This window comes from Zophobas morio, unplaced genomic scaffold (genome assembly GCF_036711695.1).
Source record: "Zophobas morio isolate AGI-343-1 ecotype UQ-CSIRO unplaced genomic scaffold, CSIRO_AGI_Zmor_V1 ptg000044l, whole genome shotgun sequence".
NCBI lineage: Eukaryota > Metazoa > Arthropoda > Insecta > Coleoptera > Tenebrionidae > Zophobas > Zophobas morio.
In genome coordinates this window covers 2,269,795-2,288,091 of record NW_026972149.1, presented here as the reverse complement: position 1 = coordinate 2,288,091, position 18,297 = coordinate 2,269,795, and the positions used below count along the sequence as shown (strand labels likewise).

Here is an 18,297-nt window from a genome sequence, read left to right as displayed (position 1 = left end):
CGTAAGACAATGAGTAGTTACAGGTAACTTAATCTTAGACACCCACATAGAAGATCTCATTTGAAGCACACAATACGGCATCTAGAGTTTTTTAGGAAGAGTAAGTAGTTAGGATCGTCTGGGTTGCCTAATGGAACAAGGGTTCCTTTAGATTTGCGCATTTCAAGGTCCAAGTGAAGTCCACAAAGGCGCCGTACTGAGGCAACTTACTAACGTACGAATTGAATTACCTTGTGTTTCCAAAGGGTCTCTAGAACAATCGCAGGTCTATTAAATATCTTCTATAGGAATATTTCGCACCATTGCACCACATAAGAGAGGCTATTTCATTTTCCAACGAAAGAGTAATTCAGTTAGTCTGCTAGAATTACAGACTTGAACCCACTCGAACATGTGTGTTAGCAAATATCATCTGTCATAAAAATTATAACTATATACCTATATTACCTCAGCATTAGGGCGCCAGTTTCGCAGATGAGAGGTCCGCGGATCAATGCCGGGCTGCAGCTTTTTTATTATAGATCAAATTCACTTGACATGATGCTTCATCTATATTTTAAAGGTCCATACATATTATTTTAAGCTACAAAGTTTCTGTAATTAAACCGGGTCCTTGTCGACTTGATTCTACCTTATGGGATTATGGAAACCTGCTGAAGAGGCGGAGAAGACTAATACCTCTTGATTCTACATTAATTTTAAGGACGCATGGAAAAAATTTCGTTACCCTCTGAAAATTAGCTTCGACGTGTCAATTATTAAAATAGACGAAAAAATAGTGTGTGAAAAGTTTTATGTTGATATAATTAAAAACTTTATTGTTCTAGCGATGCATATCATATTAACCGTATTGCAAAAAAGTACACTTCTCACTGTTGGAACTTACTCAAGATTTTTTTTGTTTGAGTTTGAAAGTTGTTTTTTAGCGTAATTTAACTTTGTCTTATTGCGAGTTAAAAATCGCTTGGTTACAACACAGAATTTATTAAAATAAAAAATTTATAACAACAGCTGTAAAAAAAATGGATCCAGCGGAACTTCATAAAATAAAAAAAAATCGTTTTATTTCACGATAGCGTTTTTTATCAGTTGTTCTGTTACACAAGAAAGCTCACAAGTATTTGTTTAGCAAACAAAAGGAACATTTGTTTGGATTTTACACACTTTAGTTAGTTAATTGCTATCATTTACTGATATTCACTGATTACTAGTTGAAGTGGAAGATTATCAAAACACCCGATTACTTCTTCTGAATTGGAGATGCTATGCTACCGGTGTTCGTCAGATTATTACATTCAGTAGGCACAATTGATTATACAATTTTCAAGAACATCTTTTTATTGTAATTTAAAACACCGTCTAGCGCGAACTTAGTTTCATCAATTCTTGAGAAAGTCTTGTTCAATTATCTTAAGCGTCACCGCATGTTTAAAATATCCCGTTTTATTAAACAAATATGTAGATTTTAGAGCTACCAAATCGGCTGCAGTTCGTAAAATGAAACAAACACATGCTACTGCGCGAGACCTCAGTCGAAAGAATATTCTCTCCAAAAATAACAGTTGAAAAAATACAGTTTATTTGCCTCCGCAGAGTCATGTGTTTCAACAAAAACAATATCTGAAACGTGTTCGTGTGGCTCGATGTTAAAAAATCTGCAAAAAGTCGTCTTCAAACAGAACAAAGTGGAAATTGCGGTTATGTTATAATACGATTAGGAGGAAAATTTCAAAGTCCATCCAAAACGTTTGATGACTTTCCATTAACTTTTACTAATAACGTAAAGTATTGTATAATAACTTCAAAGCAAACGAAAGCTGTGCATTTAGATTTTCAGGACTGTAAAGAACAGACAATAGCTGTGTAAACACAGTCTATTACGCTAACATTTCTTCAGGCACTAACCAATCAGGCCGCCTGCAATGTGTTTGTACATACTTTAACCCTTGTTTGTTGATTACGTTAATGGATTTTAATTTTCTAATAAATAAGGGTGCATTCAGAGACTAAATGTGTCAGAACACGTTTTACCATTTTTGAAATAAAAAAACAAGAAATCTTCATTTCCGTGTTCGACGACTTGTAAAACGTCAACATACATACATCCGTGTTACAATGTTTCTTTTGCTCATCGCGTGGGAAGTGAAAAAAGGTTAAACGTAGAATTTTAGATTTCTCGCTCTCGAAACCTAATCGAAACTGTGTTGAGCTTTTTATAGTGAATAAATAGGAATTTCATTTGTAAATTACGTGGTTGTCGGAAATATCATGTACCACGTTCCGAGTTTAACAAATATTGGATACCGTTGTTGACAATCTGCAAACGGATTTAGAAATGTGACTGCTGCCTGATATAATCTAACCCGTTGTTTCCTCATTCTAATAATTCTTTCCGTTAAAACAATAACCTAATCTAAATCTTAAGTAAGTATTTGCTTATTAATATTCTCGTTACTCCCAGTTGTAGTCCGCGCTAAAGCTCATTCTCCCATTTATCGATCGAGATAATATTTTCAACGAATGAAAAAGTTAAACGCTTGACGATTTAGTGGTGCTTTACGATCAAGTTTATAAGTGATAATGGTTAAAATGACGTGGCAGAGAGCGATATTTAAAAATCCCTTAATGAGGGATATACGTTTTATATATCGGCCGAGAGACGAAATAAAATGCTTTAAATTACCAGTAATTTGGTAGCAAGTAAAATGCAGATGACAGTTTGAATTATTCCAGCCTTAATGAGAGTATAAACATAAGAAGTTATGCACATAACGCAAATTCAGGAAACTTGATAAATGGACTTTTGAGACAAACTCATTTATAAAATTTTTTCGCATTCTTTACGCAAATAATTAATAAATTTCAGTCCGGCACAATAATAAACAGTAAACTTACTCCTAACGACCTTCTTCTCAAATGCTTGTCGATTAGTATTAATTTCCTGCTAAACTAAGCATGGCATCTCAGCTTTAGAAGCAAACTTGTATTTTTTCAACCCTACTTATAACAGTCATTAGCCGCAACGGGGTTATTTATTAAATTCCGCCGCTTTCACAAGCCATAAGAAAATAAAAAGTCTAGAAGACGATGCAGGCGAAAAGTACAAACAAATTACTAAAAAATGGATTGTATAACTAAAAATAACAAGAGATATTTAGATTGAGATGAGTTCGAACTTCCATTCAGAAAAAATCAAGTTCGGTCCGCGGAGCGAACGATACGTGTGCGGTATTTAATTCTCTTTTACTAGCAAAGTTTATAAATAAGTATAAAAATGTTACATTATAGTATTTAGAACATTTTGTTCGATTGTGATTTAATTAATAATTTTAGTCCTGTGTTTTGCGAAGACAAACTTGTTCAAATCAAACTAATTTCTACGTGACATTCTTTCGATGTACAAACATAAATAAACACTTGACCGTCAGATTACTATTACCTAGTGCTGAAGGACAAGGTTAGAGACGGATTATTTTAAGTTCAACCTGGTGAGTCATAAGAATCAGGCAACGGACTGTTAATCAGTAGCGTAACATGCACACTTCAGAAGGGTGTGGTTTTTGAATTGATTTTTTTAAATTGCAAACAGTAACATGTGGAAACATAAAGTTAAGTGAACTGGTCATCCCGCTAGCACGAATGCGGATGAATCTATTAGGCACTAATCTAAACAGGTAAGGTAGAAAAGTTCACAGTGAAACGCTGACGGACGCCCCTCGAGGACCCCGAGCTTAGTGACTCATCCTGTATAATATTTATATATTTATCATGACACCGGTTTCCCTACGGGGTAGACCGTGACGACAGGATGCCATTGATCCGGACCTTGCACACCTCTTTCTCTTCCTCGACGGCCACAGTCCTCCTAAATCCTGCTCTTTGTATTACAACATTTTTAAGATATTGTCTCTTTTCGTTCGAAAAATCAGAAGTAGAACATCCAAGTTTAAGTTTAAATTTTGGTGAACGAGACAGCGGGCAGAAACTAGTTTAGGTATATATAATTTTTTTTTTTTGAATATAATTTAGTGAAACGTCCAATTATTTACACCTGTCCGCAGTTAATAGTCCACACACATGAAAAACGACGCAGAGGCCAGAAGTCGGTTCTATAAAAAAAGCTAGACGGAAAATCATGAAGCGCCGTTCAGGTTTGTGTTTTGGTAATAGCCGCAGAAGAGTTAAACAACCAAAACGCAATAAATTTAACGATTTTCACAAATCTTGTTTAAGTAAAAAGATTAAAGTTTGAGATCTCTGTAATCTCTCAAAGAGTTCAAATAATATCTAATATAACAGACCTTGACGAGTAAATCTTCAGCAACATTTCCATCCCTTCCTATTATCTACTGTACCCAAGGGATAAATGACCCTGCGTTTTAGTGACCTTTTAATGCTAGAGGTCCTTTGGTTATCGTGGATTGTTTTACATCTATAACCAACAATTACAATTCTAAAACTAAGTTTCACTAATGGTTCGAGTTGCGTTGTCAAAGGGATTTTTAAACCTTGAATGACGAATTTGAAATCCGTTTACGCATGAGGGCGAAATACAAATCAAAGCATATTTAGTGCTAGATGAATCAACCGTCGTAAATAAAAACAGGAACAAAAAGACAATTTTTTGGAGATCAGCGGGATTTGCTTTAATCTCTTGGGGTAAACAGATTTGTTAGGTTTAATTGCTAAGCTGCGTAAAATAATTCTCTTTGTAAATTTTAGAAAAATTTATGCGTATCTTCCGTTACAGTGATGCGTAGCGTTCGTATTTTTCAAAGAATAGGTTTTCCATTGTTTGTTAACAATAATTGGTTACGATAAAATTGTATATTTTGAAGTTGCGTTAATAACACAACAAAAGGTTTGAACACAACTCTTGCTGCAGGCATCAAACTTACCAATATCCGTTTATTAAACTTATTGTAAAAATTTCCACTATATTGGAGCGTCTTTTATTCTTGGATAGGTTTAATATTATTCAACTGACAGCCGGATTCAAAAATAGAAGTACGAAGGTGAAATTTTTATTTCTCATTAATGTGGTGTGTTTACGTCATGACATTCTTTAGTTACTAGTATAGTAAATATGTCTCGTTTTCTCACGCGTGTCGTGTCGTGAGTTTAACAACAAGCCACCAGAGACGAACCTTAATTGTATGGATATCTTGCATGAGCGACGTTTTCTTAGGAGAGTTTGAAATAGTTTCTCAATAGCTATAATAAGAGTTGATGTTGCATACCAGAAGCAATCTGGTACTAATGTTACTCCAACAGTTGAGATTAAATAGCTGAGGCAGGGCGAAAATGGAAAATATTAGTTAATAGTAAATGTGGAGTTCAGTGGATAGTGTTTCGCATTAAAAATTAAACCCAGTCTGTCTTTCGTTAATTATATAAATTGGAGTACATCTAGTTACTAAAGCAGCTCATAAAATGTAGATGGAACACATAATGGAGAGCAACTTTATATTACAACATTTAACCATTCATAAAATTTGGACCCTATAATGTTAATTTGCACAAAACACTTTAGTTTTAGTACGGTGGCCATAACATGTTATCTTGTGTTATTATTTCATATATTGGCAAACACAGAGTTCGTTCGGTTTTTATACTATAGTTTATGAAGGCGACAGTGCGCACAAAAAGGGGAATATTTATCATCATCCTTCGAACGTGCACCCGGTGGTATATGTTGCAATAAGTAACCGAAAACTACGTGAGTTCTAAAAATGTAGATATAAATAATCGAAATTCCGTTTAAAGAAAATTTATTTAATATTCCTATTTAGAATATTTGCCAAGAATGCTCCCCATAAAGATACAGCCGTTCTGCAATTACATCTGCGAATGTATTTTCTAACACGAAAACGTGAAGTAGACAACGCTTGCCAAATTCAGACTCCTGAGGCGTCCCAAATCACTTATTTCGCTCCTGAAACACCGCATGCTTGATATTACTGTCACACAGACTAAATATTAAAAATATAAACTAACAGCATAAATCATCTTGAAGCCACAAGCGTAAAAGAAACACACTTGAAAAAATATAGCCTCCGACGTGGTAACAGCTACATTGTCACCACATTAAACCACCGACAAACTCCCACAGAAGCAATGTAAAAACGCATCCGCGATTTCATGGATATTAAGAACTAATTAGCGGAGAAACCTTGTCGCTATTATTAACTAGACCGCTACAAGACACTCGGATGTTTTAGAAGATTACTGTTGTGTGGCTGCTTGTATAGGTATTGATTAACCGCATTATTTAAAGTCAGGATTAACGAGCACTTGCGAACAAGCTCAAACGATCAGATACTAACGTTTGCAAATGTGACTCATTTCGCCTGTTTTATGGCACTCCGACACCCTTCGCTTTTGTTTTCAGACGAACACTTACAAAATCTGATTTCTAACTTGCTCTTAATAAGAACTTTAAAATGCTTTAGTTGCACGACTCACTTTGTTGTCATTAGTTGCTGCGTGGCTACGTAGATGCTTGAAATGCTCGTTAAGTAAGTGCGTACAGTGAAACCTCTCCACAACGGACACGGAGAACCTCAAATCGTCCGCTGTCAAGAGGTTTCAAGACACGAAGAAAGCACTACATTTTAACATGTACATACCAAAAGCTTAGCGGTCATGTTACAACGCTTTAAACGCAAACGCGCAAATAATAATGTTTTATAAGTCCATTGACACTTGACAAATAAAACGAGCTTTGCTATTTGGGAAAAACCCATATTTACTCGTATTATGAACAGTGTGGAGTTGAAGAGAGTTATAACCTGCTACCGAGAATCTGTTGGCCTAATCTTGTGAAAAACTATTCGGAATTTTCGAAGAAATGAAGCTGAAAATAACTATTGGATCTCGAACTCTACAAAAAAATCTCTTTAGATAATTTTCGAAAATGTTCCAGAAGCGTCAAAAAATTTCACGGGTTCAGGGGATCTGAAAACTTGAGCTTTTGGAAAAAAAGTTGCTTAAAAATCCACAAAAACTTCCTGGAAATGGTTCTTGATCAACTGATTCCGAAAATAGGACGTGTTAAGGGTCTCGAAATTCGAAAAAATTGGCAGAAATTTTCGAAAAGGTGAAGTTGTCAGTAACTTCTAGAGGTCTAAATCTACGAAAAATTCTCTTTGGGTAATTTTCAAAAGTATTCAGAAATGGGCAAAAATTTTATAACCTAGGTATTGAAAAATTGAGGTTTTGTCCTTAAAAATGCACAAACAATTTTGGGAACAGTTCTCGACGTCCTGATTTGAAGAACATGAAATTTTAAGGGTCCCGGTTCAAAATTTACGAAATATTGGCTTTTGAAATTCAGATTTTTTAGAAGTTCGGAAAATTAACAGTTTTTTATAAAGCAGTTGGGAAAAATTCTGAATTTTCGGAGAAATGAAGCTGAAAATAACCATTGGATCTCGAACTCTACAAAAAAATCTCTTTGGGTAATTTTCGAAAATGTTCTAGAAGCGTCAAAAAATTTCACGGGTTCAGGGGATCTGAAAACTTGAGCTTTTGGAAAAGTTGCTTAAAAATCCACAAAAACTTCCTGGAAATGGTTCTTGATCAACTGCTTCCGAAAATACGACGTGTTAAGGGTCTAGAAATTCGGAAAAATTGTCTTTGAAAATTGATTTTTTAAAAAAATCCCAAAAATTGCCGTTTTCTAAAAAGCGATTTTGGAAAATTGGCAGAAATTTTCGAAGACGTGAAGCCGAAAGTAACCTCTGGGGGTTGAAATCAAGGAAAAAATCTCTTTGGATAATTTTCAAAAGTGTTCAAAAATACCCAAAAATTTTATACGTATTGAAAAATTGAGTATTTGGAAAAGTTGCCTAAGAATGCACAAACAATTTTGAGACATGATTCTCGACGTCCTGATTCGACGAAGATGAAGTTTTGAGGGTACCGGTTTAAAATTTTCGAAAAACTAGATTTGAAATTCAGATTTTTAGAAGTTCGTAGAATTGACATTTTTTATAAAGCAACTATGAAAAAATAGTAGGAATTTTTGAAGAAATGAAGCTGAAAATAACTACTGGATGTTGAAGTCTACAAAAAATCTCTTTGGGTAATTTTCGAAAATGTTCGAGAAACGTCAAAAAATTTCATGGCTTCAGGGGGTCTGAAAAATTGAGCTTTTGCAAAAGTTGCCTAAAAATTCACAAAAATTTCTTGGAAATGGTTGTTGGCGAAGCTGATTCGAAAAATGCCGCGTCTGAAAATTTGGAAATGTTCGCTTTGAATTTTTTTTTAGTCCAAAAATTCCCGCTTTTCAGTGATTTTGGAAAAATGGGAGAGATTTTCGAAAAATGAAGCCAAAAGTAACTAATAATTATTATTGAAAAATTGAGCTCTTAAAAAAGTTGCCTAAAGATGCACAAAAAATTTTGGGACATGGAGTTTTGAAGGTTCGGCTCAAGATTTTCGAAATATTAGGGGGTCATGGTTTCAAGGGGTCTGAAAAATTGAGCTTTTGGAAAAGTTTCCTGCAAATCCACAAAAATTTCTTGGAAATGGTTCTCGACGAGCTGATTCGGCAAATATGGCGTCTTAATGGTCTTGAAATTTGGAAATATTCGCTTTCAAAGTTAATTTTTTTTTTAAATCCCAAAAATTGCCATTTTCCTAAAAGCGACTGTGGAAAAATGGCAAAAATTTTCGAAAAAGTGAAGTCAACAGTAACTTCGAGAAGTCCAAATCTACGAAAAAATGTCTTCAAAACTGTTCAAAAAATGATCAAAAATTTTATGTGTATTGAAGAATTTTTTGAGCTCCGGAAAAGCTGCCTAAAAATGCGCAACAAATTTTGGGCCATGGTTTTCGACGTGTCCTGATTCGAAGAACATGTAGTTTTGAAGCTCCCGGTCCAAAATTTCGAAATATTCGGTTTGAAATTCAGATTTTTTAGAAGTTCGGAAAATTAACAGTTTTTTATAAAGCAGTTGTGAAAAATTATTCGGAATTTTCGAAAAAATGAAGCTGAAAATAACTATTGGATCTCGAACTCTACAAAAAAATCTCTTTGGGTAATTTTCGAAAATGTTCCAGAAGCGTAAAAAAATTTCACGGGTTCAGGGGATCTGAAAACTTGAGCTTTTGGAAAAGATTCCTAAAAATCCACAAAAACTTCCTGGAAATGGTTCTTGACCAACTGATTCAGAAAATACGACGTGTTAAGGGTCTCGAAATTCGGAAAAATTGGCTTTGAAAATTTATTTTTTAAAAAATCCCCAAAATTGCCGTTTTCTAAAAGCGATTTTGGAAAATTGGCAGAAATTTTCGAAGACGTGAAGCCGAAAGAAACCTCTGGGGGTTGAAATCCAGGAAAAAATCTCTTTGGATCTCTTTCAAAAGTGTTCAGAAATGGGCAAAAATTTTATACATATTGAAAAATTGAGTTTTTGGGAACGTTGCATAAAAATGCACAAAAAATTTTGAAACACGATTCTCGACGTCCTGATTCGACGAAGATGAAGTTTTGAGGGTCATGGTCCAAAATTTTCGAAATACTAGTTTTGAAATTCAGATTTTTAGAAGTTCGGAGAATTGACATTTTTTTATAAAGCAACTATGAAAAAAAAAGTAGGAATTTTTGAAGAAATGGACCTGAAAATAATTATTGGATGTCGAAATCTACAAAAAATCTCAGTGGGATAATTTTCGAGAATGTTCGAGAAACGTCAAAAAATTTCATGGTTTCAGCGGTTCTGAAAAATTGATCTTTTTGACAAGTTTTCTAAAAATCCACAAAAATTTCCTGGAAATGGTTCTCGATGAGTTGATTCGGAAAATACCGTGTGTTAAGGTCTCCAATTTTGGAAATATTCGCTTTGAAAATTCATTTTTTAAAAATCTCAAAAATTCCGTTTTCCTAAAAGCGATTTTGAAAAAATGGCAAAAGTTTTCGAAGAAGTGAAGCTGAAAGTAACTTCTGGAGGTCGAAATCAACGAAAAAATCTTTTTGGGTAATTTTCAAAAGTATTAAAAAATGGCCAAAAATTTTATACGTATTGAAAAATTGAGCTTTTGGAAAAGTTGCCTAAAAATGCATAAAAAATTTTGGTAATGGTTCTCGAGGGTCTCAGCCCAAAATTTTCAAAATATTGGCTTTGAAATTCAGATTTTTAGAAGCTCCGAAAATCGACATTTTTTTTAAAGCGACTATGAAAAAATACGGAGAATTTTCGAAGAAATGAAGTTGAAAATAACATCTGGATGTTGAAATCAGCAAAAAAAATGTTTGGATTATCATTTACGAAAGTGTTCGAGAAGTGTTCTCATATGGGGCGATATTGAAAAATAGAGCTTTTGGAAAAGTTGCTTAAAAATCCACAAAAATGTCCGAAAATGGTTGTTGACGAGCCGATTCGATAAATGTGCGCTTTGAAATTATCATTTTTTTTTCCAAAAACTGCCACTTTTCATAAAAGCGATTTTGGAAAAATGGTAGTAAATTTTATTGTACGGTCTAATTCCGGGACCGCTTTACCTGTTACCTGTCCGTTGTGAAGAGGTAATTATTACAAAGAAAATAACATAAATTTTACTTCCCGTATCCGTTGTTGGGGGGTGTCCGTTACAGAGTTTTGGGAACAATATTTATTCTTTGCTGATTTACGCCGAAAAATTGATTTTTGTTACTGAATTGTCGGAATTCCCCCGACACTAACTTTTACGCAAAAATCGGGTTAGATTATCTTTCTTTATAGTATCCGAAATACTAAATATGATGTGTGTATAGAAAATTTTAGAACAAAATGGGCAGCAAAAATTAACATAGGCAAATAGGCAAAAAGCAAGTAGGGCTCAAATAAAGGGATTTCCCCTACAACCAAAATGACAAGGTTTTTGCCCTAGAGTCCGCTCTTTATTAATTTATATTAAATTCTAATTAAAGATTGTTAATTTAATAAGAAAAGTAAATTTACAGGCGTAAAAATACGTTGAATTATATTTTAACGAGCGACGCGAGCCGGACTTGCAATACCCGTAAAAACGATATCATAAATCTTCTCCGAGGATTGTCTGAGTAAATAATGAGTTCTGATTAGGAAATGTCAAATCTTTAATATGACAAATGGCACATATTTCAAACGTAAATTTTCACTTGTTACGTTCGTCAAAATAATAAACGACATCAAAAGTGACAGTGCGGACGTAAAATCTCAAAAAAATCACTAGCGAACTTTGAAAAAAAAAAACACAATGGTTGTCATTTATACTTCACCTGATCAATTGTATAAAAAAATGATCGATCACTCGTGTAAATTTGGTTATTTATGCAACAGCAGGGTTTACACTGCTCAGTCGGGACTTAACCAGTTATCGATGATTTCGAATGAGTTTTACTACAAAATGACATAAATTGTGCTGATGTATTTTAATTAAGAATTCAGCTTTTTGGGACGGATAATGTTATCTGCATCTCACTTGCTCGACCTTGGTTGCTTGTATAAATTTAACTGATGATAAAATATTGTTACGATCTCTTGGCGCTTTAAAAAAAAATTATAGTCTGAAGTGAAAACTCGTGTGCGTGTAATTGTCCTTTTTAGTCAGATGATCTCGAAACTTTAACCGGTAACATGTGACATATAATAAAGGTTTTATTGATTTCTTCCGGCGCTCCATTTGTACCTAGTGCGGTCTAAAGCTTTCAATATCTGCGAGTGTATTGATATTTCATTTGCTTTGTTTCCGTGCTCTTTGCGAGTGATCCACAAGCGCCACAGATGGCCCTTCGACTACTTGCGCATAACAAGTAGGGTTGACATATGTCTGCAGGTAGGATGGGTGAAAACCGACACCAAGGCGATCCAAGCCATCCACGACCACGTGATCACACACAACCCCCGTATCGGCGTGTCCCACACCGATCACAACACATGGAATCTCCACATCAAGAACGTACAAGAGGAGGACGCAGGCGAATACATGTGTCAGATTAACACTGATCCCATGAAAAGTCAGGTACGTTTTGCTCGGTTCCCTGTAAATCCCTATTGCAACTATTGACACCTTGTCCCGACCGACGGATTTTTACTCGTCACTGAATTAACCGCGCTTGCCATAAACATCCTTAATGCAAATACGAGGAATTCAGATGCTCCTTATTGCGATAACGAACTTCACGAAAATTGCACCGTTATTTATTTAATAAAGCCATTTTGAATATTTCAATTCCAACGTTTTAACACTCAACCTGCTCTCACTACGACTGTATGGATTTTGAAAATTTAATTTAATCAAAGCTAATTAGTTCAACTCGTGCACGAACCTGCTGGTTTTGCATTTTTGTCAAAATGCACTAATTACACCTGACACATTTTATTTATTGTAAGCTGCGAGACTTCCGGCCGATGTTCGAATTTAATGACTAGAAATGAAATCAAATTTACCGAAATAAACGATATTGTGAAATCGCTCCAATCAATTACGAACACTTTTAAAACTAGATTTAGGCGGATTCGGTTTCAACGTCAAAGATATGCGACAAAAGCGAAGTTTAATAAATGTGAAAGATAAATCAAATCATGATTGCATCTCTGAAAAAATTCAGTTACTCAATTACACTAGTAAAATAATGTGCGTTTTATATACGGTAAACGTGTGTGATTTTAAATTTGATTTCACGTAAATATCACGTTGTTCAAGTAAACAATGTTATTTTTCAAACTAGTTTATGTAAACTCGTTTCGGTTTTCGGTATTCATTTCCACTATTGTTTAAAGACCACCTCTATTATTAACATATCATCTATCGCTCGTGATGGTTGAACGCTACACTGTCCACCTCAATTTACATAAGACCCAAAATTGACTGAAATAATAGTTAGCAAAACATTTACTGACAAGCTTATTAATCATCTGAAACAAAGGAAGACCGTCCAATACTAAGTTATTTTTGCTGAATAATCACGAAACCGCACTCTAAAACAATCACAAATAAAACGTTATTCCAATCATGCCTCCATAGGCGAACAAAGTAAAATTAAAGATAAGAACTCACAACAAAGCGTTAACGATTCCATAACAAACCAACGTTCAAAGAGTCTTACTCGTTAAGTAAATAGCAGAGGATTAAAATAAAAGATTCACTTTAAAATTTTGGTACGGTTCAAAATATTGTCTATTTTCCCGTACCATTACATTCTCAGTCTTTGCGTCTTTGCAACTCAACGTGAACTAATACGTAATTATTTTCGTCGAGAAATATCAGCGTCTCGCTTTCATTGTAGTATAAATGCGCCAGGTCATCAAAACTACTTCAAGTGTTAATATAATCTATAATTAAACATTTTCACACGTAATAAATTTTCTTACTGTTTTCAGCTCGCCTTGGATTGAAGGATCAGAAGGCACAGAGAATGCAGAAACCATTTGTAAAATTATTTCATCTATTTTTTAATTAATTACAGTGGAGAAGCTTTTGTTCATATTTAATATCAATTTTATGAATTTTTGTTCATAATTTGTGTAATCTGACATTTTTCACGACTTTGCACATTTTAATTTCAAAAGATAGATAATTAGAATGAAATATTTTGTTTGAAGTATAATTTCTTCTAAGAAGAGAAGCAAGAAGGTACTGGATTTGTGCCTATATTTTCTCACTGAATAGAACTGGCATTAGCGATTGGATTGCTCACCCGGCGCCTCCACCAAAATTAAAGTCCCTTCTTTACGCTTTGTTTATTCACTCTTTAGATAAATAGCACGAATTGATTAATTTTTATTAGTAGTAGAACCAGTTATGATCTATTAATGACTTAGTCCAATTCTTTTCTGTACACAGATTTCAATTTTAGTGTCTTAAAAATACATTATTTGAATTACAATTAACTAACTCGATGATTATTTTTATTTGCTTCTTTCTATTTTGGAGGGGTTTTAGACAAAAATGTATATATTTATTTTTGTATTATGTACTTATTCTACGTTCACTTTTCAAGCAATATCTCATTTATCGTGTTGCGAAATGTTGGAACTTTCCTCACAATTTGTTTTGCTTGAATTAGTTAATAATACAAAATTAAAAACTGCTCTATGTTTCCTGGAATTGAATAGGTTTGTATTTTTGTTTGTTGATTCAATAAAGTAAACGCGGACGTTTCATATTGAATTAAAAGTCAAAACTAATAGTGAAATAAACCCGTGACGTGCGTCCGTTCATTCTAGCCACAAAAACTTTATAAACTTTCCAGGAATAATCCGCTATATTTACAGCTCATGTTGTCCATGAATTTACATCCCTAACAAAATCGTTTGCAGACGAAAACCTTTTGCTCTTTAATCGACTTTAGACTTTAAAGTGTGTAATTAAATTTTTCTAACAATTAAATAAAATGTGATGTAGGTGTTTTATCTGAATAGAATAGTACTAATATATGGTATATCGCATCACTAGTAAGCGAGGTATTGCTTGTTAAATGAAATCTAAATTTTCTAGTAGCACAATGGTAAGCCAATTTTTCTTTTCTTTTGTTTTCTTATTTTTACAAATACGGTGATTTGTTTCTAAATTTCTATATTTTTCCCCAACGTCGTCGTTATCATTCTATAGTTTACTTAGAATTGTCTTTACGATCAATACCTAACGAAATACGGTTTGTTTTCATTGTCTCTGTTTAGTTTTTTCCAAAGCGTCTTATGTTTTAGATTTATTGACAACTTTATTTCCTAACATTGTCATCATAAAAGCCACTTTATAAAAAAGTACAAAGAACAACCTTATTAAATATTAATGGCGCACCAAGTCTGATCTAGAGAAATTTTTACATTCGTTTATTTCTCTCAGTGCTCGCCGCTTTTTTCTTATTTTTCCTTCAAATCGAGATTTTCGACTTAACTCGCTCATTTTTTTTATGTTTATACTAAAGCAACATTTTTTAGGAACAGGTTAGGTCCTGGATTAGCCCCTTGGTGTACTCCGTGGTAATTATTTAAATGAATACTGTGAGTTGAAACTATCACGCTCATGTTTATTGTTTGTGTGAAAACCGCAGCGTGACAACGAAGATATCAGCTGACGTATGCGAGTTCGAGCAAAAAAAACGGCCCGTCCTTTTTCTGAATTTTATATGCCCGAGAGCAGAGTGCAGGTGGAAGCTAACGTTGTGGAAGCAAGTAGCTTCGGTGAGGTTTTAGCGTTCGATGCTACCTTTGTGAGCTCAGGAGAGGTTTCAAGTTCGCATGTGTCTGGCGAACATGGAGCTCGCAGTGGAGTTACATGTATAATGAAAGGGTTTGGACCGCCGAGACCTGACACCCCAAGCCAATCAGTGCACTGACCACCAAACTCGGGCAATCGACGCAGGACTATAAATTAACTTACTACCTAACATCTATTATTATAGCTTGTTGCAGAGACGGTGTCTTTTGTCGCATATTTTATCAGTTGTTTTTGGATGGCTTCATTTGTTAATTACGTACAACAATAGGTTTCATATAAAATCACATTACCTGATAATAAATTATTAATACGCGCATTATTCACGCGTACATAAATACAACTCCACCCTGAATTTAATTTTGATTTTATATATCACGGTGTATTTAAAACTAATGAAGCGGGATTTCACACTGAAACGTTACTATTAAATTAGCAATAGCGCAACATAGACACACTCGTCCGCTTCGTCTATCTGTCATCTGTCTGTCGATCTTTGGCGATTTCATTATCACGGAAATAAAACTTTAAGTCTTCGTGCCTTAAAAATTATACAATTTGTCACACCAGAATAACGAGTGTATTCTTGTCCTCCTTTTATTTTGAGAACGCAACATTACTCATTGTGAAGAATTATTGATCACAACGAATTGCAAAGAAAGAACGTACGTCTTTAAGATTAACGTATTACTCAAAACGTAGTGAAATTATTCATACCTCGCCAGAAAGTAACTTGGCGCCTTAGAGACAAGGGAAGTTCGCTTTCTAGCAAACAAAACTAACCCTTAACCTGTTTACACTTTTGGTTATACTAATTTTGATGTACGAGGGATATTTAAAAAACTTAGACCGATACTATTACGACTCTGTACAATGAAGTCGTGGCAGTTTATCGTATTTTACTTTTGGGAATACTTGATGATATTTATCCCGACAAATACCAGGATTTATATCTGTCAGTGATGAAAGCTACTGTTTTACATCACCACAATGCCGACCGTTTGAAAACCGGTTTTGGCGAACCGGTTATACAGGTATTTTTAGTAACAGAACCGTCGATCGATTCCTGTTTAGAGTGAAAACGTGTTCTAATTAATCGGTGGGTGCTTTAAAACGAACACTTTGATTATTTTTATTTGGTTTTCGTGTTTATACTAATTTGGTCTACAATTGTCTTGTATTTTTAGAATATGTTACAGACGTAACTGGTATTCATTACAAGTTGTGTAACAACATAAATTCGGGATGAAAATTTGTGCGTCTCGCAGGTGCTGTTTCTCATAGTGAAATGCAAAACCGCGTTTTTGTCCGTTTGCAGATTGTATTAAAAGAAAATACCGAAGCGGATATCCAACAAAATACTCATCATCCAAGTTATGGTTTTAGATGTGGCTTAATTGCACCCCCTAGTGGGCAAAATAAAACGATCTTTTTTAACACGAGGAGGTTTAATTGTATTTTTTATTAGTTTAAACACGTTAGAAGGGGGAAGTTTTGTGCGAGGCGAAGTTCTTGTTGTTCTGCAAATCACATTTGCTGAATATAATAAATGTCGTAGTTAACATTATCTTCTTGTAGAGAGTTACTTAACATGTTTTTAGATGCTAATGCATTTAAGTATTTGGCGTGAAGAGAATATTTGAATAATGAGACCCTGCACAAAAAGGTGGAGTATTATAACTCATTTCGCTACCCTACTTTACTTACCAAAGTAAACTAGTGAAACAAAAGCCCTTGCACAAGAAAAATTTACCCTAATAATGTACGCCCAAAGGATACGTTAATTTTTTATAATTAGGGTTCAACCCTTTTTATTTGCGCCAACCGGAATTTTTGATATTTTTCCTTCCCGGCAATCTACACCTTTTTGTGATCGCCACAAAAACCCACCCCACTGTAATTTATTACAAAATTAAAAAATATACTAGAACATATTAGCGGAAAAATTGACGTTGACGATAACTTCGTTCTATTGATCGAAGCGAAAACTAATTTTCACAGACGCATCACACTTCCTCACAAAAAAGAATTATTTTTAAGCCGCTTAACGACAAAAATATTAAATAAGATGTTAGATTCTAACCAGTGAAAACATCACGGGCACGTAACAAAAATCTCAATAATGGCTTAAGTCAAGAAGTCTTGCAATGCCGTGCTTTAGAAAGGGAAAAGGTCGAATTTCTAAATTGGCTAACTTAACGATAATTACCATGATTCAGCGGGGTATATAGAATTTTGTTTCAATCTTGTTCTACATCTCAAAAATATTAAATAAAGGGTCTCCTTATTCTTGCTTAAAACTCAAGATAACAAGCTTTGTTTGAATACGAAACTCCGGAATCAGCAAATATTACAAGCTCATTTTGGGTGCCTTCGAGTTTTTAAAGAGCATTTGCTACAGAACGTACGATCTCCTAATCAACTATATATTTCTCAGATCATTAGTTTCTGAGTTTCGTTCACTAATTTCACGCTGTTGCATGACCATAGTTTCAAATTTATTCTTAACGAAACTTATTGAAGGAAGTTTGTCACGTCATTAAAAAAACTTTAACGTCGACCTGTCACAACTAGGGCGCCACCTAGTTTTAACAGCTATCTTATCAACAAAATTAAAATAGCAGACGAACAATAAACTTTGACGTATAGGGAAGGATTAAATTCCTTTTTGAGCTTTATTTTACAGAATTTAACAAAATTCCGACTGCAGATCATGATTACCGGAAGCCAACCGGAAGCATAATTACTTCGCAACGACAGTTGAATAGTGGAGACTATCGACTTCTGAAGATTATTAAAACAATAGAAAGATGATTACTGTGAATTTAAATCCATTGGTGAGAGACAAGTTTAAAGCTTGCGTAAGAGTGGTACCAGTAGGTCCTGCTAATATAAACTACCTCGGGCAATAAACAAGGGAACGAAAATAATAGATGATTGCGGCTTATAAAAGTTAATCTTAAGTCACCCTACATTAAAAAACTAGGGTGATTGAAGCAACAACAAGCTAAGCCTAATGAATACTCCGACTGCTTCAAGGACATTAAAATTAACCACGATTCGTCCTACTGAAGCAGAAAAAAATCGTTACAACGGAATAAACTCAAAGAA

The 18,297-nt window shown here is 34.3% G+C and overlaps 1 protein-coding gene across 4 annotated transcripts in view; it reads left to right on the top strand.

Moving 5' to 3' along the window:
* LOC135141775 (lachesin-like) overlaps window positions 1-18,297 on the top strand; it is a 93,396-nt gene that overhangs the window by 57,242 nt on the left and 17,857 nt on the right. For all 4 annotated transcript variants that reach the window (XM_064073205.1, XM_064073206.1, XM_064073203.1 and 1 more), the window contains exon 4: window positions 11,803-11,988. In XM_064073205.1, coding sequence (XP_063929275.1) covers window positions 11,803-11,988 — 186 coding nt within the window. The remainder of the gene's footprint in view (window positions 1-11,802; window positions 11,989-18,297) is intronic.